Source organism: Mirounga leonina, unplaced genomic scaffold (genome assembly GCF_011800145.1).
Source record: "Mirounga leonina isolate KUSES-001 unplaced genomic scaffold, KU_Mleo_1.0 Mir_115, whole genome shotgun sequence".
Classification (NCBI taxonomy): Eukaryota; Metazoa; Chordata; class Mammalia; order Carnivora; family Phocidae; genus Mirounga; species Mirounga leonina.
In genome coordinates this window covers 92,201,497-92,224,039 of record NW_023270268.1, presented here as the reverse complement: position 1 = coordinate 92,224,039, position 22,543 = coordinate 92,201,497, and the positions used below count along the sequence as shown (strand labels likewise).

The following is a 22,543-nucleotide window of genomic DNA, read 5'->3' as shown; positions in this document are numbered from 1 at the left end:
TCTATCTCAGCACCCTGGATCATGACCTGAGCCAAAGGCAGACACTTAACGACTGAGCCACCCAGGCGCCCCTCTTTTTAAAGATTTTATTTATTTATTCATGAGAGACAGAGAGAGAGAGGCAGAGGGAGAAGCAGGCTTCCCACGGAGCAGGGAGCCCGACTTGGGACTCAATCCCAGGACCCCGGGATCACGACCTGAGCTGAAGACAGAGGCTTAACCAACTGAGCCACCCAGGTGCCCCTAATGGGAACATTTAAAGGGTCAAATCCACATTAGATGGGTATCTTATTTATTCAGAACATGACGCTCGAAGAATTTGGACATTTGAATTGTACTGGACACACCAAGTCAATATATTTGGTGGTTACTTTGCACTTGTGTATTATTTCCTTTTCCTTAACAAACAACTCTGAGGGCTACCAATGTGTGAGAGCCTTTCAGTGAATTCACTCAATAGTTGGGCCAGGAGGCAATTGTTTTCTCCTCCTGTGTTTTTGACTTGCTTTCCCAGGCCTTCATCAAATGCCCCCTTCAGCACCATGTGTTCTCTAGTGCTGGCACTTAACCCCATTTGGTGTCATTTCTTGCCTACTTGTCTCATTAAAGACAAGAGCCTTCGACACTTGATTTCGGCTCAGGTCGTGATCTCAGGGTGGTGGGATTGAGCCCCTCATCGGGCTCTGTGCTCAGTGGGGAGTCTGCTTGAGATTCTCTCTCTCCCTCTGCCTCTCCCCTGCTCTTTCTCTAAAAAAAGGGGGGAAGGGCTGGGTTTGTATTGTTCATCACTGCGTCATCATCCTTAGAAGATACCTGGCACACAGGAAGGTGCTCAATACAGGAGTTACCTTCTCTTTAGGGTCTACTGTGTATCATATGTACTGTACTAAGAGTTTTACATCTGTATTATCTACTTGTCAAAATCCTAGGTTTTATATAGAGAACAAACTGAGGGTTACCAGAGGGGAAGTGGGTGGGGGATGGGTGAAATAGGTGAAGGGGATTAAAGAGCACACTTAACCTGATGAGCCCTAGGTGATGAATGGAATTGTTGAATCACTATATTGTACACCTGAAACTAATATAACACTGTATGTTAACTATACTGGAATTCAAATAAAAAGCTAAAAAAAAAAATCCTGTTTTATATTCCCTACTTTTCAAAGATGAAAAAGCTCAGAGAAGCCACACAATTTGTTCAAGATTACACAGTACAGAAATCTGTAAAATCAGGTCTCTCCGTGTCCAAAGCTTATAGGCCCCATACATACACTTGGTTTTCTAGTAAGGCGTTTTAAACCACAGTATTCCACAGGGTGCATCGGCAGGATGTTTCCTAACCATGCAGTGTTACACTGCAGCGAGTGTTAAACTAAGCCGTCTGCCCAACTCCATCTTCAATACATTACCAGATGTAACCAGGCAAGAAAACCATAATCTCTGGGCAACTAGCCCTACAATTCCAAACACTGTGGTGCTGTTTTCCTAAGCCCTGAAATTCTAGGAATTTGATCAACTCACACCAAACCGGTAATGTTGTTGACCTTTTCACAGAGATAATTCGGGAAACTTTTAACAGCTGAACAAAGCAGCATTCTGACATGTAGAAAGAGGTAAACTTTAAAGATTCTTGCTTTTAAAGGGTTATTTTTCAAAGGTGAAGTCACTGTTCTTCCTTTTATCTCTATCAACACAGACAGCACATGCAGATTGATGGAACAAATTCTTCCTAACTGAGGCTGACATAGCATGCTAGAGCTAACTCAGAATGTAACCAGGGAAGGAGGCACATTGATAAGAGAGGATCAGCCAGAAGCAGGACAGGGCTGTTTGTGTAGTCAAGGCAGAGCGGACAGGAGCCCCTCCTGAGCGAGCACCAGGCTGCTTCCAGCCACAAGCACAGGGCTCTTCCTCAAGTGAAAAGGACTAATTCTTCAACTCAATCTGTCACTTCACTGCGTCTGCTCTGGTGCAGAAGTAATTTGTTGAACTGAAGTTAGAAAACAAATGTTCTTACAATCTTCTTTCTTTTAAGGATAGAAACTGTGGAACCACAGTTTGGAAAGCACACATGACATCACAGCCCACGGTCAGTTCACAAGAACTATGCAGTTGGCCTAGGATGCCCTTCAGAATTACAGTGGAATAAATATAAGTGTCCATTTCCACGTCCATTCTTTTTCCTTAGGCCAGAACCATATTTCTGACTGCCTCGGGGATGGTGCGCTGACGGAGAGCATGTGTTCTAGGCTCAAACAGCCTGGGCTGGGATCCGCCCTACCACCTACCAGCTGGTTTCCTCACGTGTGACGCAGAGCTACCGACCTAGCCTCCATATTGTGGGTCACTGTGAGGGGGAAATGAGGTAATACGCACAACAGGCAGAGTATGGTGCCTGATAAAGCTTCGGTATGGGAATGCCGGCGACACTTGGGAAACTTACATATATTTCTGAATCATATGGAAAATCAGTCAAGAAATTGGGAAAATGTTGGATGTCTCCAAATCCCCAACAGATATTAATACTCAGGATCTGAGGTTGAGAGACAGGAATTCCTAAATCATGAATTATTCTATACTTTTATATGACTTATGTACTTTGGAGTAATGAGTGGCCATAATAATAAACAGTCAATCATTTCTTATATAAAAGTTCCAGAAGTGGGATGCCTGGGTGGCTCAGTTGGTTAAGCGTCTGCCTTCGGCTCAGGTCATGGTCCCAGGGTCCAGGGATCGAGCCCCGCATCCGACTCCCTGCTCAGCAAGGGAGCCTGCTGCTTCCTCTCCCACTCCCCCTGCTTGTGTTCCTTCTATGCTGTCTCTCTGTCAAAAAATAAATAAAATCTTAAAAAAAAAAAAGTTCCAGAAATATCCTGTAAGAAAAAAATAATAATGAATACATGATTTATTGTTATTTGAACCAATTATTAGTACAAAAGTATATACTTCAATACTATGTAAAAATGATCTCAACCTGATACATTTAATAATTTAAAAATAGTAAAAAAGGGAACAATATCACAAAATAAATGCCAAATTAAAGTCTATTTAAAATTTCAAAGATATCACAAATACTTAATATTTAAACTGTCATTCTAAAAGAAAATTTTAAAACACTATGTAGCATTAAGTGTACTATCCAATAATCTTGATCTTTTTTCATGCCAAATATTCCAGACATAGAAAATTTTATTTCATTTTTGTGTTGATATTTGTTGAATTAAGATGTAGATGAAGAAAGGACAGGGAAAGAATCTGTCCCCATTAAGAGACTATCCAAAGTATCTTTGAGGCACACATTAGGATACATGCTGCTTCCTATTAGCTCTTCTTTTTTATTTAATGATGAAAATATTTTGTCTGTTTGCTCTGCTTTCGCTTCGCCATTGAAACAGATACCACTATTGCCAATTCAGATTTTAAATTCATTTCTGATTTCATGTCAGTGTATTTCCAAACCAACATTCCCAACTTCTTCTCTTTGCATTTCTGCTATTGAAGTATTTACAAAGAACTAAAGTCCACAGCAAATATTCAAACACTGGAAAACAATGATGAACATTACTGGGCAATATGTGAGTAATATAATATTTGGAACCCCCAGTATTAACATTACATAGAATCACACATCAAAATTACCAAGCTAAGGACTTCTTTTGCTTTTAAAACTTGTTATTTCCCAAATACCACTCACATGGCATGTGTATAAAATATACTATGTATATAAACTTATTAGTATTTACTTGCAAGACTGACTCACCATTAGCAACAGACTGGGGCACAACTACACACTTACAACATGGCAACAGCTACAAGCAAGACCGATTAGATCAGATCGTGACTGCTTCTCTCCTACTCACTTCTGTCCAGGTTCCCAGAAATGTTGACTCTGAGTGTTCTTGCTTTTAGTTTGACATCAGCGGATTCTTTTGAATCAATATATCTCTATGTTGACTGTTAAGCTTTAATTCTCAAAGAATAGTACTTAGTGCTCAAGAAATGTTACCTTTTATCATTATCTTGGCCCCCAGAGGACCACTAACTCACTCACTACCTTCCTTAAGCAAATCTCTAAGTATTCCTTCTCTGAGTTAATACAGTTGTTATTCATTCAATGGGCCTAAGACAGAAATCTGAGTTAACTCCGACTCTTCTCCGAGTCCCATGTCTTGTTGATTTTTTGTCTTCAGTCTCTCCTGAATCCTACCCCCCACATCTCCCCGTCCCTTCTCCATCCCCATCACAAGGGCCTTAGTTCCAGTCCTCTTCCTTTCATGAAGGAGCTATTATCAAAGTCTCACATCTATGACCAGGCTATCAATCTCACACCCTGACTGCAGCAGCTGTTTCTAAAATGCAGATCTGGATATCTTTTCTTGCTTTATAAATGCCTGGGAACACCCACAGTCTGAAAGACAACGTCCAACCCCCCTGAATGCTTTACAATGCCTTTCACAATCTGGATCTGAACTCTCCAACCTCCTCCCTCACCAAACCCTCATGAATCTTTATGTCAGCTTCATATATTTTTCTCACTTAAAAGCATCAAACTTTTACATTTGTAAGATTTTGTATGCATGACTCCCTCTACTAATAATATCCCCTTTTACCTGGTAAAACTTCTACTCATCCTTTAAGATGCATTTCTGTTCAGGAAACTCTTTCCCTATAAAGTTCTTTCTAGACTCTTCGGGGGAGAAAAAAGTTAACAGTAAACACTTTTATAGCATCTGATATTCAATAGTACTAAAATTATCTGTCTATCTCTGTCTCCCCCATTAAACCGTGAACTCTAGAATAAAGATATGACTTTATGTTTCTATTTCTCTACTTTCCCAAACACCCTACCCTTAAGTAGTTACACAGAATAAGGGTTGTGTCTGTGTGTACATATGCATACCCAGGCACACATACACTCAAAGAATGGACAACTGTATAAACAAACCAATATAGCTGTGACAATTACTGGCATTTAATTTTTAAAGAGGGAGGACTGAACATTGCACGGGGCCTGCTTCTTTATGTCAGAGGGCAAAAACAGAGGAAAAGTTTGCCTTCAGTCAGAATAACATCTTGATAAGGAGGAAATAAGTACCTATTTATTCAGCAGCTGAAGTGCGTGAGAACTATTTTACTCCCCATGAAAGAATTATGGAAACACTCACTGGGAAGGGAATCAGCAGTGGCAATTCAAGGAGAATCAAGATTCCTGAGGCTTCAAATGTGGCAAAAGAATGGGAGTGCTTTCTATGTAGACCCTGGACAAACTTGGTAACCTGACAGTGTTGGACTACAGTAATGTCTGAGACACTCTCCTGCTCCATCTAAGTTCTCCACACTAAGTTCTTCAGAGTTCTCAAGCAAGCAGCAAGCAGGAGAGTTAATCACCTCTCTTCACTGTATTAAAGTATGAAAGGATGAGGACAACGGATGATTCCTTAGGAACAATGAAGGAAAAAGGCATGATTAAAAAAAAAAAAAAACACTGAAATAATCAGTAGACAGTATGGAGAAAGGGCAAAAGAAAAAGCTTGGTAGATAAAAAACATAAAATATTAGAAATTAATCAAACTATATCCATTATCACAATTCACATAAATGGATCCAATCAATTAAAGAACGAGGCTCTCAGATTGTAGATTGAAAACCAAATTAAATCCAAACACATGCTGCTTACAAGCAATACACCTAAAACTTAAAACATGGAAACCTGAAAGTAAATGAACCATAAAATAGAAACATACCAGCAAAGATTAACCAAAGAAACCTACTGTAGGAATTTTAATAACAATTAAAATAAGGCAAAAATGCATATTAAGCATAGAAAATCAGGGCGATACAACACTCTGTAAGCAGATAATGACAAATACTGAGGGTACGTAAAAAAAAAATTGGCAATAACTGCAAGGACAAAGTGACAAATCCACAATCCTACTGTGTGACTTTTAAACACATCTCTCTCATAAAATAATAACTAAAACAGATAAAATGTTGGTGAAGATAAAGAATATCTGAATAATACAATTAACAAGTTTCTCATTATATACACAGCCATACCTTGTTTTATTGTACTTCACAGATAACTGAATTTTTTACAAATTGATGGGACTGTGGCAACCTTGGGTTGAACAAGTGTATTGGTACCATTCTCCAAGAGCATCCACTCACTTTGTGTCTCTGTGTCACCCTGTGGTAATTCTCACAATATTTCAAACCTTTTCATTATTATTATATTGGTTATGGTGACCTTTGATGTTACTCTTGTAATTGTTTGGGGGTGCCATGAAATGCACCCATATAAGACAGTAAACTTAATGGACAAAGGTTTTGTGTGTGTTGACTGCTCCAGTGACTGGCCATTCTCCCATCTCTCTCCCTCACCCCAGGTCTCCTTCTTCCCTGAGACAGGCTAATTAATAACCCTACTATGGCTTCTAAGTGTTCAAGTGAAAGGAAGAGCCACACATCTCTACTTTAAATCAAAAGCTAGAAATGATTAAGCTTAGTGAAAACGGCATGTTGAAAGCCGAGACAGGTCAAAAGTTAGGCCTCTTGCACCAAACAGTCAGCCAAGCTGTTTGTAAATACAAAGGGAAAACTCTTGGGGGAAATTATAAGTGCTACTCCAGTGAACAAATGAGTGACAAGAAAGCAAAACAGCTTTACTGCTGATACTGAGAAAGTTTTAGTGGTCTGGATAGAAGATCAAACCAGCAATAACATTCCCTTAAGCCAAAGCCTAATCCAGAGCAGGGCTCTAACTCTCTTCAATTCTAGGAAGGCTGAGAGAGGTGAGGAAGTTGCAGAAGAAAAGTCGGAAGTTAGCAGAGGTGGGTTCACGAGGTTTAAGGAAAGAAGCTGTCTCTGTAACATGAAAGTGTAAAGGGAAGCAGCAGGTGCTGATGGAGAAGCTGCAGCAAGTATTCCAGAAGATCTAGCTCAGATAATTCATGACGGTGGCCACACTAAACAACAGATTTTCAATGTAGTCAAAACAGTCTTCTACTGGAAGAAGATGCCAGTTAGGACTTTCATAAATAGAAGTCAATGCCTGGCTTCAAAGCTTCAAAGGACAAGCTGACTCTTTGATTAGGGGCTAATGCAGCTGGTGACTTGAAGTTGAAACCAATGCTCATTCACATTCTGAAAATCCTAGCGCCCTTAGGAATTATCCTAAATCTACTCTGCCTGTGCTCTATAAAGGGAACAACAAAGCCTAGATGATAGCACATCTGTTTACAACATGGTTTACTGAGTATTTTAAGCCCACTGTTGAGACCTACTGCTCAGAAAAAAAAAGATTCCTTTCAAAATATCACTGCTTGGGGAGCCTGGGTGGCTCAGTCATTAAGCGTCTGCCTTCGGCTCAGGTCATGATCCCAGGGTCCTGGGATCGAGCCCCGCATCGGGCTCCCTGCTGGGCGGGAAGCCTGCTTCTCCCTTTCCCACTCCCCCTGCTTGTGTTCCCTCTCTTGCTGTGTCTCTCTCTGTCAAATAAATAAAATCTTTAAAAAAAAAAAAAAGAAAATATATTAATGTCATTCACTCATTGGCATTTTGGGCCAGATAATTCTTTTTTTTTTTTCTCAGATTTTATTTATTTGAGGAAAGAGAACGAGTTGGGGGGGAGGGTAGAGCAGAGGGAGAGGGAAAGCAGACTGCGCTGAGCATGGAGCCAGAAATAGGGCTCAATCTCACAACCCGTGAGGTCGTGATCTGAACTGAAATCAAGAGCTAGATGCTCAACTGACTGAGCCACCCAGGTGCCCCATGGGCCAGATAATTCTTTATTGTGGTGGCATCCCTAGCCCCTACCCACTAGCTGCTGGTAGCACCCCCTTGTATCAGTTGTGGTAACCAAAAATGTCTCCATATACTGCCAAATACAATTGCCCCGGTTGCGAGCCACTGAGGCAGGTGTTGGTGAACTGAGACACAGGCCCAGACACTCAGTGAAACCTGGGCCAGTTGTGCAGACCTCAGAAGCACGGCCCAAACAGCACTTCATATTTCCTAAGAACAAAGACATTCCTTACATAATCGCAGTACAAGTTCCAAAGTGAAGAAATTTAACATCGATACGGTAGTATTATCCCATCTACAGTGTACACTCAGATTCCATCAGCTGTACCAGTAACGTCCTTTATGGCTCTTTCTTCCCCCGGCCAGATTCTCATCCAGGATTCTGCACTGTATTTTCTTAACTCCTTAGTCTCTTTCAATCTGGAACAGTTTTGTCTTCAGCGCCGTTTGATGCTTCCTCATGACTGGATTCAGATTAGGTGTTTGTGACACAGAATACCACAGAAATGATGCTGTGTCCTTCTCAAGGCACACATATATTAGTAGGCACGGGATATCAGTTTCTAACAGTATTGGTAATGTTCACTTTGATCACTCGGTTAAAGTGGTATCAACCAGGTCTCTCCATTATAAAGGTATCTTATAATTAATAAGGAATATGTAGGGGCACACTTTGGAACTATGTAAATATCTAGTTCCTCATCAAACTTTTGCCCACTATTTTGACACCAATGGTGATTTTCAATCTCCACTGTTCCTTCTACAAACATCAGTTGTCATTCTAACTCTAAGAAAACACATTTTCTTCTCTCCCATTTATTTATGCATATCAGCAAGGATTCGGGGATTTTCATTTTATTCAATAGATTATATATTTATTTTAATTTTCAAATTGTCCCAGATTTGGCCAGAAGGAGCTCCTTCAAGCTAGCCCCTACACATAAGGACAATTCTAATCCCCAAATATTATGCCCCTGTCACTAATTTGACTTCTAGAGTGCCCTTCCCTGATGTCAAATATTCTTTTCTCAGAGAATACATCTTGAGTTTATATTAAACACCTGCAACCATATTAGTAAAGTGTTTTTAAAATCCGTTATTTTGGTATTATATACTATTTTGAGATCTCTTTATTAATATCAGTACCAAGAGGTAAATTTAAATAAAAAATCTGATTCACTTAATGTGCATTATTATGATAAAGGAAGTTATTCAAAGTAATTCTGATAACTAATCCAGAGTTTGAATTACAAAAGCCAAACATTTTCTTCTTTAGCATTCAAGTTCACTTTCCTACCTAAAGTACTAAAAAATATTTAAGTTGCAAAGAAGATACCAAAAAACTTGACTGATACTGACAAAGAGATGTGATAGGCTCTTTCTACAGTGTATTTCTCAACTTACATACAAACAACCACTCTTAGCATTCATTTGTAATTCCAAACTCAGCCCAATATTTCACAGAAATGTTTTTAATATGAATCATAGAATCTTAGTGCTGATACAAAGAACCTTGTAAATGATTATTTAATCCCCTTATTTTAAAAAAAGGCTACACAGGCCCAGAGAGGTAAACTGTCACTGAAATACATACTGGAAAAATCTGGAATTTAAATATGGTTTTCAGGATTTTAACACAAGAGCTAGATTAAACATGCCACTTACATGTAAATAGTGAGATTGACAAGTTAGTTCACAAAAAAAGCTATTTACCCCACAGTGTGGCTGAAACATTTAGCAATTTAGCAATCCATGGGGAACAACGGTATTGCAGTCATCATTACCAGAGTAAGCCAAAAGTTATTATGCCCCTGTCACCGAGAAGTTTTTTTAAATAATTAATTTTGGGCTGAGTAAATTAAAAAATGATGGAAAGGTCCATTAATATTTCTGTTGGGATTCTTACAGAAAATTTACAGGCTCTTACAGGACTGGTGGCCCTGGTTCTTTCACATGCTACCTTTACCACACAAGTTAGGACTTTGCGTTTCGATGACAGCCGTCGACCATCAATACGATTCAAGCTTATCAGCCATAATTCAGGTTGTTTGGGACCCCCCTTCGTTAACTGCCGACTCTTTAACTTAAGATTTATACACCTGCCCTGAGAATGCTACCAGAAACATAACCTGTATCACGTGATGATGCAACACTCAAGGCCACTAAATTTTATTTTCTTGGGATAGAAGGTTTTATATATAATTCTATGATTTTCCCTCATTCTATCTTATCAGTTTTCCTCAAATTTTCTAGAGTATTTCCTTTATTAACCAATTTAAATCGCTGGATTTACATGTAGAAAATCATCGATGACACTCATGTCTCCTCCTCCTTTACCTGTTTGGTGTGATCAACTCCTGGTTCTCCCATGATCTGAGGTCTTTTCCTGTTCTCTTTCCCATCTTCTTCCTCTAACTAGACCTGAGGCTGAAAACAGGATGACTGGCCCCCCGTGATCATGCTGATGTTTCTCATACTAAAAGAGGCAAATGTGCCTCAAGAAGAAAGTGGCTCCTCAGTTATAAACTTCAAGGATTATCTTACAGTTAACAATACAAAGAAGGTACCATTTAGCTATTTTAAATCTTCGCATTATGTAACAGAATGGAATTTCCATACATAGTTACCACTGGATGAGATACATAAAGGCAGCACATGAGAGAGAAAATGTTTTATTCTCTTTAAAGTTGAAAACGCAAAATGATTTAGCTAGCTTTTTCAGCAGTTACAAATACCGTGTGTTATTTTCAAAATCGATTAAACTTAATTACTTCATGAGTCTTAGAATTTTAATTTGGCATGGTAACTGATCAAATGGGTAAAGCAACACCATACGTACCCTGAGTGGCTGTTGGAGGTAGTTTGAGGGTATTGTCTAACTTCTCCCAAAGGTAAGTTGGCCGAGGGATGCCTTCCTCTGAGCTGCAGAGCAGGATGACATCGCTGCCGATATCCTGGGATCCTTGGATTTGGCAGTGTGGGGCAGAAGGGGGAACTATAATAGGAAGAGTAAGGAATAAAGATGCATTTACTATAAGCCGACTGATGACGGAGAGAACATCAACATTCAGGGCGCTGGAACCTCAGAGAACAATGTTTGTAGGACACATACCAGAAGACTACCTCATGAGGGAAGCCCGTGGCTTGTCAGGTACTATTCACCGGGCTTGGGCACAGGTGCAGGACCCCCAACTTCAGCTCGCAGGGGGCAAACATGTAAAAGGGGCTACACCCTTTCATTCTATTTTCAAGGAATCTTATGGTCTTGGTTTCACTCTCCTTCCTCTAAAGAAGAATGTTTAAGGTCTTTATGCCCACAGATGGCCTTCAGAGACATTAGTGAGCACACACATCTATGCAGCTGCATGATTCACAGAGGCCAAAGGATGGAAACAGTCCAAGTGTCCATGGATGGACGAACAGATAAACAAAATGTGGTACATACATACTATGAAATATTATTCAGCCTTGAAGAGGAAGGGGATTCTGACACATACTACAGCGTGGATGAACCTTGAGAATATTATGCTAAGTGAAATAAGGCGGTCGTAAAAAAAAGAATTATTCTACTTCTGTGAGGCACCTAGAGTAGTCAAATCCACAGAAACAGAAAATAAAAAAGTGGTTACCCACGGCTGGTAGGAGAAGGAAACATTGTTTAATGAGCACAAAGTTTTAGTTTCGCAAGATGAAAAGAGTGCTGGAGAATGGCTGCACAGCAATGTGAATGCACCTAACACCACAGAACTGTACGCTTAAAAACTGGCCAAGATGGCAAGTTTCATGTTGTGTGTATTTTACCACAATTAAAAAAATATTTTTAATTCCTGAAAGAAGCCACTTTTAGAAAAGATATTTCAAGGAAGAGCAACCACTGACCCGGGCAGCTACTCTCTGAACAAGGTTCTTTGTTACTTTACAAACAAAAAACAGATAGGCCTAATTTATACTATTCTGCTTTGTAGTGGGGGAAGTTAGAGTGAGGTTCATGTATGTCTACTGCTTGGTTGTAACTCAGTGGACATGTTAAGGCAGATAAGGACACAAAGGACACGAAATAAAAAATTACCCAAAAAGGGCAGTAAAGGAAGAAGGTGGTGCTCTGCAGTAAGAATGTAAGCAAATAAAAATATAAACTAAGCCCACAGCTTGGAGTCTCATCCTGGGGTACATAAAAAGTAAAGCTTAAATCCAAGTGATGATGTACTTGCTAATGACTTTTCAACAAATGTGTTCAACCTTTCAAAAATGAATGTATGAATGCATAACAGGTAAGTGCAGTAGACAGAGGAACCAGGAAAGAAAGCGGGTGGGGGCAGAGAGAACGATGAAAGGGTGTAAGGTAGGAAAAGTAAAAAATCTCAGAGAATCATAATTGCTCTGATGGGGTAAACCAATCTCCTCAATTACTGCTTTCATCATTGCCACCATGATGCTGTCAAGGAAACCCAAAATAATTCTTTGAAGGTAGTAGTAACTATAAGATAAATTAAGGCACTTTTTTTCTTCCTTTAAAAATTGAAAAAATAAACTTAGGTACTGTGGGAAGATAGTACCTAACTTAGAGGTATAAACGTCAGAAAAACATTGAAATTCCATCAGTACTCTGTATTCAGGACCCAAGTATTTTTAAATCTCCATATTTAATAAAAATCTCTGTGTAATTAAACATTCTATATAATATAAATATACAATATATAAAATATAATGTAACATACATGACATAAAAATAATATAATTAAAAATTCTACAATTTTAACCATATTACAGTATTTCTAGGATAGAAATCCCCAACCTGGTCCTTAGTTTTCTTATTTTGTTTGAAGACTAGGAAAACAAGGCACCAAGGCTATAGCATATTGTCACCCAAAAAGGGAAAATGGCAAAAAGCCCCAGTACTGATATTCTCAAGTAACTCACCAATGGGAGGGAAACGGAAGGGCAAAATTTGCCAAGGAATAAGGGAGTAGATTCTGAGACATGAATAGGTTGGAGGACAATCAACAGCATCAGCCTTCTCTACCACAAGTATGCATTTAGGAGGCAATGGACTTAATTTAGTATGAGATAGTCTAACTATACCGTATAATGGGAGAAGTACCTGGTTGAGACAAGAGATCTACATTTTAATCTTAGCTTTATTGTTCATTGTCTATGCCACCTTGAAAAAGACCCTAAATCTGTATGGTCTCAGTACTAAGACCAAATTGATCAAATAACTTATCATTCTTAGACTTTTCAGAGTAAAAGGAGGTCTTACTGAAATTATACCAGGACATTAGGTGTAAGCCGAGAACTGTGGGGAGCCTACTCAGTGTTACGTAGACATGAAATTATCATTTTCTTCTCACATGTGCTGAAACTTCTACTTCATACTCGGAATAAATGATTCTTGATTTAACTTGCTCTCAACGGTAAGTCCTATCCCATAAACGCTGGAGAAAAGCGAGAGGCCACTTGTGATAGTATTTTACACCCTTTCTCCACTTTCAGAACAAATCATTTAGGAAGCTTTAGAGAGTCACCAGAAGTGGAGAAACGGATGTGAAGATTATGTGTAAAAAGCAGAGAGAAGCAGAGTCCAAACAGGGCAGACAGGAGAGGAGACCAGAAAAGGACATGATCAGAGCAAGTGTGTAGAAGGATGGGCAGAAATAAATATGCTCAAGAGAAAAGTCGTATCATAAACAAAGCCAAGATGCCTGGAACATCCTGTCACTCACCTAAAACTGTGAGACCGGTGACCCCAATGTTTCTGCCCCCTCTGTCTGGAAGGTTATTGACCAAACACTGGTAGGTGCCTGTATCTGATAGTTGAGTGTTATTAATGAAGATAGAGACATTGGTGGCTGGCATGGTGCCTGTAAATCCTACCCTACCATGGAACCGGGGGGCACCATCAAACATCTGTCCACCCTGATACAGAATGACCTGAAAAAGAAAGCAAATAAATAAATAAGCCACTACACCCCCTTCTAGACACATAGCACATAACAATAACTAACTGGTAGATAGTAGACTGCACCAAACATTGGAATATTGTATTTCTCATCTTATAGCTGTCACCCGCTTTTTACTATAGCACCGTGCATAGGTATATTCTGGGATTTTAAATTCTCATATCCCAAGTTGGAATAACACTGTTCCCTTGTCTAAGTCATCACAATATAGATAATGTCTTGAATGCAATCTTACTCTCAGCCCGTAAATATTTTTATTCAAATAATTCCAAAATAAAAAGTTTAGAAAATCAGCACTGCCATTCTCATGCTTACTAGGGTGACAAAATGATAGATCATAGTCATAGCCTGAATATAAATGAATGTCATAAAAGGGAAGAAGAGTTGTAGGTCTATGACTCTTCTTTCGTCAATTTCTATTATCAAAGTTAACTATTCATGAGACAGGACTCAGGATGGTGTTACAAAAAGCCTTGTGGGCTGAGAATGAAAACTTGGTTCTATTTCAGCTCTATCTGTAAATGTTTGAGTAACTACAGTCAAGTCTTTCCTTGCCTCCTGAAATGATAAGGTTGAATAAAATGATCTCAAAGGCTCAGTCTAATTATAATAAATTCCATGGTTTGAAGAAACAAAAAAAGCTCCTATTAAATATACATATTTGAATTCATATCAGAAAATTTAGCTTATCAGATTTTTTAGGCAGTAATAAGCTTACAGAAGCAGTAAAGCTTCATAACAGTAATAAATTATCTTTGGGAATAAAGGTATAATCATGATTACTATTCATTAATTTTCTGAGCATCATTTTCTGCAATGGTTAATACAAATTATGGGTCTTTTACCTGTAATTGGGTAGTAGCTTCTGTTTTCATGTACCCTAATTTATCTGAGACTCTTTGAGGCTGGCTAGTATGCCTGGCTGTGTTTATTTTAAAACACTTGTGAAATTAGCCAAATAAATCAAGTATTACTATCTAATTTTACTTCCTTAACATTATCACTGTCTCTAAAACACACCCTCATCCACCTGTGTCAGTGTTAGTCCCTTCCTGTCAAAGTGTACTTTGCTTTTTCTGTCTTGGTATTTCCTATCAGCAATGCCTTTTGATAAAATTCCAGGTTCCTACATAAAATTCTCAGAAGGAGTCCCTTGACGTCTGTTAAAAAAAAAAAAAAAAGTCTCTTAAAAAGAGGATAATCTCTTCTGATAGTTGACTAATAACACAGGAGTAAGATTTAAAACAGCGCAGGCTCACTGAAAGTGCTACCTTATTCTAGAATCAAATAAGTACTCAGGATGGTTTTCTACCCACCTCTTCTGAAAAGATTAATGTTTGAGAGGTAGCATGGAAAGAAACAGAAGTACCTGCTCCGGCTGGTTAGCATTGGAGAGAGGAATGACCATCCAAATGACATTGAGGTTAATGAGGGCAGCGCTGGTAGTGAAGGTACAGGGCAGGACTGCCGTCTGGCCCCGGGCCACCTGGATACTCCCAGGGCTCTCGGAGACTTCCAGGGAAGCTGCAACACCTGCAGAGGAGAGAAGAAAGGTTATGGGCTCACCCTTTCCCAACAGACCAAACCTCTTGAGAAAAGGTTTGTGTGTTACATTATTAGGAATGTAAGCAGACTAACATGACAGTCTTACTGAACAACTATTGACCAATCACTGACTCAAAATAATAAAAATTGTTCATCCCTTTATCTCTTAGAAACCACAAATGAAAAATTTTAGCAACTACTTACTTTATTTTGTAAGAAAGGAAGTAGCTGGTATTTGGCCAGATTCAAATACAACATGGGAGAAGATGACTGATAGGGTTTGAGCAAAATTGCAATGGTGAGGAGGGACGAGAAATTGATTTTTTTAAGAGCATCATTACAATAGCACACTTAAAATTAAATGTTTACATATAAATCTAACAAAATATGTGTAAGATCTATATACTAAAAATTATAAAATGCTAATGAAAGGCACCAAATAAGACCAAAAATGGACAGATTTGCAGTGTTCATGGATTGGTAAATTCCATTCTCTCTAAAATGATCTATAGGGGCACCTGGGTGGCTCAGTTGTTAAGCGTCTGCCTTCGGCTCAGGTCATGGTCCCAGGGTCCTGGGATTGAGCCCCGCATCGGGCTCCCAGCTCCGCGGGAAGCCTGCTTCTCCCTCTCCCACTCCCCCTGCTTGTGTTCCCTCTCTCACTGTCTCTCTCTCTCTGTCAAATAAATAAATAAAATCTTAAAAAAAAAAAAGATCTATAAAGTCAGAGCAATCCCAATCAAAATCCCAGCAGTCTTTTTGTAGCTATTTACTAATTCTAAAACACATGAAAAGGCAAAGAACTAGAATAGCCAAAATAATATTCAAAAATAAGAACAAATTCGGAGAATTCACACTATCTGATTTCAAAACTTGCTACAGAGCTATAGTCAAGACAGTGTGGAACTAGCATAAAGATAGACCACCAGATAAATGGCACAGGATTAAGAATTCTGAAACAAAGCCTTATATTTTTAGTAAAATGCTTTTCGACAAAGGTACAAGACAATTAAATGGGGGAAAATAGTCTTTTCAATAAATGGTGTTGGAACAATTCAATACTAATATGCAACAAAATAACTCAGACCCTTACCTCAAGCATACACAAAAATCAACTAAAAATACATCACAGACCTCAACATAAGAGCTAAAGCTATAAAACTTCTAGAAATAAACAGAGGAGAAAATCTTCGTGACTCTGGTTTAGTCAAAGAAGTCTCAGATAAGTCACCAGGACCATAAAGCATAAAAAGAAAACAAATAAAAAGTTGGATTTCATTACAATTTTAAAAACTTCTGTGCTTCAAAAGATTTAATTAAGAAAATAAAAAGCCAAGGTACAGGCTGGGAAAAAGTATCTGTAATTCACACATCTGATAAAGGACTCAAATATAGAATATATAGAGAACTATTACAACTCAATAATGAAAAGACAACCCAACATCAAAATGGGTAAAATACTGGAATAAACATTTTGAAAAAGTAATAAGCACATGGAAAGATGCTTAACATTATTACTCATTAGGAAACTGCGTATTAAAACCACAATAAGATACCATTACACAGCACTGGAATGGCTGTCATCAAGACAAAACCAAGTTTTTATAAGGATGTAGAGAAACTAGAATCCTCATTCATCACTGGTGAGAATGTAACATAACAACCCAGCAATTTCACCCCTAGGAATCTACCCAAGTACAGTGAAAATATACATCACACAAAGACCACGAATGTTCATGGTAGCATTACTGATATCACACCCCCACACAGAAATAATACAAATATCCATCAACTGGTTAGTGGACAAAAACAAAATGTGGTATACCCATACAGTGAAACATCACTCAGAAATAAAAAACCACAAGCTACTGATACAACATGGGTGAGCTTCTCAAAACCATTTTGCTAAATGTAAGAAGCCAGGCACGAAAGACTATATACTGTATGATTCTATTTACATGAAATGCCCAGAAAAGGCACATCTAAAAAGACAAGAAGCAAATCAGTGGTTGCATGGGGCTGGAGAGGAGGGACGAGGGATTGTTGCAAATACGTTCCATGGAACTTTCTAGGATAATGGAAAACTTCCAAAACTGGATTGTTAGATGGTTGTACAACTCTATAAATTTCCAAAAAATAACTGAATTTTAAATGTGTGAATTTTGTGGAATGTAAATTATACCTCAATAACACTGTTAAAATTCAAAAAAGAAAATAGTTATCTGCCAGAGCCAAATCCCGGGAAGTGAAAATCAACTGTTATCTCTTCTAAAAAGAATGCCTGTCCCCCTGGGACTACAGAACAGTATGGGACTAACAGGAGATTAAAATAGGCCAGGGAGATCCAACAGAGAAGCTATTCTAATCATGAAAAATACATTATGCCCATGGCGGTATCTCAAACTGTTTTACTTTGAAGTGATATTATCTTAATTCTCCAAAAAAAGTAACACAATAGCATACCAATATGATTACAATTAGTTTAAAGAAATAAATCTACATAACACCTTCCTTCTATAGAACCTCATGTTCTTCACATATAGTCTGGTGATTTCTCAGGATAAAATGTTTCATAAAATATGCCATCTGTGATAGGATACAAAGCAGTTGATAACATCAGGAAAAGTCTCTAGGGAAAATAATATTAGGGAAAGTCTCTAAGTTTCAAAAAGGAAAACTGAAAGAACCTCAAGTATTAAGAGGCAGACAGGGGAGGTTTATCATGGAACAGGCAATGAACCCGGGAATAAGCGATCTTAAAGGGTAGAAGAGGGTTAGGGGAGTGAGTCTGTTACAATGATTATAACAAATGCCACTGGAAATGGTTTTAAGAATAAGTGTAGAAGCCAAACTGGCAACCTTCTCCAAATAATCTCCAAGAAGTGAAGGGAATATGTTCCCTTTAAACCAGGGAGGATACTGTGTACCCTCCACCCCCAATTCACTTATTTCAAGCTGAACTCACGCAACCTTTCATACAAACTTAAAAAAAAAAAAATGGCCAATGTAAACTGAGAACAAAAAAGAAAGATGTTGATGGGAAAACTACCAAAATGCAACAGGAATAAGTAAAGGAAGAGTAAACTCCTAGGCCAGGTGGGAGCTGAGGGAGAGGGAGATGGTCTGGCAGCGGAGAGCAGGCCCTGGGGTGGAAGAAGCTATCAAAGTTTGACTTCATCTCCTTCACGTTTCACAGAAGATGAACTCTGAAATCTCAAGTACTGAGTTGGCTATAGAAGAAATATTCGAGACGAGGGGGAGAGATCTAGTTTGAAATCTGGCACTTTCATCGGCTTAGCTGTGCGGCCCCAAGTACATCCCTTCATCTCTGATGCAGGGGCTTCATCTGTACCGTAGGGCTAACTGTTCCATCACATCAGCAAGAGGATATGACAAGGGCAGTATCAGATGCCAACAGCTGATGACAACCAGCACTGCAAGTACTGCTACCAGCACACGCTACATGCAATGCTGCCCATACACCTAGCCCCACAGTCAGCACTCTTTATACACATATGAGTACGCACATACGTGCACACACTCATTTCATCCACACCCCAATTCCTTTCCTTAGTAACCTCCTACTCATCCTTCCAAACAGCTCAAGTGTTACTTTTCACAAAAGAGCCTTTCCTGACCCCTCAGCCTAGGTCAGGGTCTCATAAGGCAATGTTCCTTCCATCTGAGCACTATCCAAACTTATAATCACACTTTCCTTAGTTTTCATCTTCATTTCATTTCATTATTTAACATATCTTCACCAGTATACTGTAAATACATTGAGAACCCCTTTATTTTTTTTTTATAATTATGTTGTTAGCCAACATACAGAACATCATTAGTTTCAGATGTAGTGTTCAATGAATCATTAGTTGCATGTAACACCCAGTGCTCATCACCACATGTGCCCTCCTTAGTACCTATATCACCCGGTTACTCCATCCCCCCACCCCACCCTTCTGTAACTCTCAGTTTGTTTCCTGGAATCCAGAGTCTCTCATGGTTTGTCTCCCTCTCTGATTTCTTCCCATTCAGTTTTCCCTACCTTCCCTGTTGTCCTCCATACTATTCCTTATGTCCCACATATGAGTGAAAGCAGATGATAATTGTCTTTCTCTGCTTGACTTATTTCACTTACAATAATCCCCTCTAGTTCCATCTATGTCCATGCAAATGGTATTCATCCTTTCTGATGGCTGGGTAATATTCCATTGTATATATGAACCATATCTTTATCCATTCATCTGTTGAAGGACTTCTCGGCTCCTTCCACAGTTTGGCTGTTGTGGACATTGCTGCTATGAACATTGGGGTGCATGTGCCCCTTCTTTTCATTACATCTGTATCTTTGGGGTAAATACCTAGTAGTGCAATTGCTGGGTTGTAGGGTAGCTCTAATTTTAACATCTTGAGGAACCTCCATACTGTTTTCCAGAGTAGCTGTACCAGCTTACATTCCCACCAACAGTGTAAGAGGGTTCCCCTTTCTCCACATCCTCACCAACATTTGTTGTTTCCTGCCTGGTTAATTTTTGTCATTCTAACTGGTGTAAGGTGCTAACTCATTGTGGTTTTGATTTGTATTTCCCTGATGGCTAGTGATGTTGAACATTTTTTCATGTGTCTGTTGGCCATTTGTATGTCTTCTTTGGAGAAATGTCTGTTCATGTCTTCTGCCCATTTCTTGACTGGATTATTTGTTTTTTGGGTGTTGAGTGTGATAAGTCCTTTATAGATCTTGAATACCAGCCCTTTATCTGTAATGTCATTTGCAAATATCTTCTCCCATTCTGTGGGTTGCCTCTTTGTTTTGTTGACTGTTTCCTTTGCTGTACAAAAGCTTTTTATCTTGACAAATTCCCAAAAGTTCATTTTTGCTATTGTTAACCTTGCCTTTAGAGACGTGTCTTGAAAGAATTTGCTGTGGCTGAGGTCAAAGAGGTTACTGCCTATGATCTCCTCTAGGCTTTTGATGGATTCCTGCTTCACATTGAGGTCTTTTACACATTTTGAGTTTATCTTTGTGTATAGTGTAAGAGAATAGTCCAGTTTCATTCTTCTGCATGTGGCTGTCCAATTTTCCCTTCTCTTTTATTGAGGAGACGGTCTTTTTTCCATTGGATATTCTTTCCTGCTTTGTCAAAAATCAGTTGACCATACAGTTGAGGGTCCATTTCTGGAGTCTCTACTCTGTTCCATTGATCTATGTGTCTGTTTTTGTGCCAATACCATGCTGTTTTGATGATCACAGCTTTGTAATCTAGCTTGAAGTCAGGCATTGTGATGCCCCCAGCTTTGGTTTTCTTTTTCAACATTCCCCTGGTGATTCAGGTTCTTTTCTGGTTCCATACAAATTTTAGGATTGTTTGTTCCAGCTCTGTGAAAAATGTCGATGGTATTTTGATAAGAATTTCACTGAGAGTGTAGATTGCTCTGTGCAGCATAGACATTTTCACAATGTTTATTCTTCCAATCCATGAGCATGGAATGTTTTTCCATCTTTTTGTGTCTTCCTCAATTTTTTTTCACAAGTGTTCTGTAGTTTCTAGAGTATAGATCCTTTACCTCTTTAGTTAGGTTTATTCCAAGGTATCTTATGGTTTTTGGTACTATTGTAAATGGACTTGATTCCTTAATTTCTATTTCTTCAGTTACATTTTTAATGTATAGAAATGCAACTGATTTCTGTGCATTGATTTTGTGTCCTGCCACATTGCTGAATTGCTGTATGAGTTCTAGTAATTTGGGGGCAGAGTCTTTTGGTTTTTCCACATAAAGTATCATGTCATCTGTGAAGAGAGAGAGTTTGACTTCTTCTTTGCCAATCTGAATGGCTTTTATTTCTTTTTATAGTATGATTGCTGAGGCTAGGACTTCTAGTACTATGTTGAACAATAATGGTGAGAGTGGGCATCCCTGACGTGTTCCTGACCTTAAGGGAAAAGCTCTCAGTTTTTCCCCATTGAGAATGATATTTGCTGTAGGTTTTTCACAGATGGCTTTTATGATATTGAGGTATGTTCCCTCTATCCCTATACTTTGAAGAATTTTAATCAGGAAAGGATGCTGTATTTTGTCAAATGCTTTTTCTGCATCAATTAAGAGGATCATATGGTTCTTGTCTTTTCTTTTATTAATGTGCTCTATCACGTTGATTGATTTCCGAATATTGAACCACCCTTGCATCCCAGGAATAAATCCCACCTGGTTATGGTGAATAATCCTTTTAATGTACTGTTGGATCCTATTGGCTAAGATCTTGTTGAGTATTTTGGCATCCATGTTCATCAGGGATATTGGTCTGTAATTCTCCTTTTTGATGGGGTCTTTGTCTGGTTTTGGCATCAAGGTAATGCTAGTCTCACAGAACGAGTTTGGAAGTTTTCCTTCCATTTCTATTTTTTGAAACAGCTTCAGTAGAATAGGTATTATTTCTTCTTTAAATGTTTGATAGAATTCCCCTGGAAAGCCATCTGGCCCTGGACTCTTGTTTTTTGGGAGGTTTTTGATTACTGCTTCAATTTCCTTACTGGTTATTGGTCTGTTCAGGTTGTCTATTTCTTCCTATTTCAGTCTTGGTAGTTTACAAGTTGCCAAGAATGTGTCCATTTCTTCCAAGTTGCTTAATGTGTTGGCATACAGTTGCTAGTAATAATTTTTAATAATTGTTTCTATTTCCTTGGTGTTAGTCGTAAGCTCTCCCCTTTCATTTATGATTTTATTGATTTGGGTCCTTTCCCTTTTCTTTTGGATAAGTCTGGCGAGAGGTTTATTGATCTTAATTCTTTCAAAGAACCAGCTTCTAGTTTCGTTGATCTATTCTGTTTTTCTGGTTTTTATTTCATTGACTTCTGCTCTAAACTTTATTGTTAGGCTTTATTTGCTGTTCTTTCTCCAGGGCCTTTAGGTGTAAGGTTAGCTTGTACATTTGTGATTTTTCTAAGTTTTTGAGAAAGGCTTGAATGACTGTTTTTCCCTCTTAGGACCGCCTTTGCAGTATCCCTTAGGTTTTGGACCAATGTATTTTCATTCTCATTAGTTTCAATGAATTGTTTAAGTTCTTCTTTAATTTCCTCATTGACCCAATCACTCCTTAGCAGGATGCTCTTTAACTTCCAAGTGTTTGAGTTCCTTCCAAATTTCTTCTTGTGGTTGAGTTCCAGTTTCAAAGCATTGTGTTCTGAAAATATGCAGGGAATAATCTCAATCTTTTGGTATCAGTTGAGACCTGATTT

At 38.6% G+C, this 22,543-nt stretch overlaps 1 protein-coding gene across 1 annotated transcript in view; it reads right to left on the bottom strand.

Annotated features, from left to right (window-relative positions):
* The window catches only part of IGSF11 (immunoglobulin superfamily member 11), a 75,578-nt gene that overhangs the window by 5,087 nt on the left and 47,948 nt on the right, over window positions 1–22,543 (bottom strand). The window contains exons 2-4 of the mRNA XM_035000114.1: window positions 15,133–15,296; window positions 13,527–13,734; window positions 10,643–10,798 (exon numbers count right to left, since the gene is read on the bottom strand). Of these exons, the coding sequence (XP_034856005.1) occupies window positions 10,643–10,798; window positions 13,527–13,734; window positions 15,133–15,296 (528 nt within the window). The remainder of the gene's footprint in view (window positions 1–10,642; window positions 10,799–13,526; window positions 13,735–15,132; window positions 15,297–22,543) is intronic.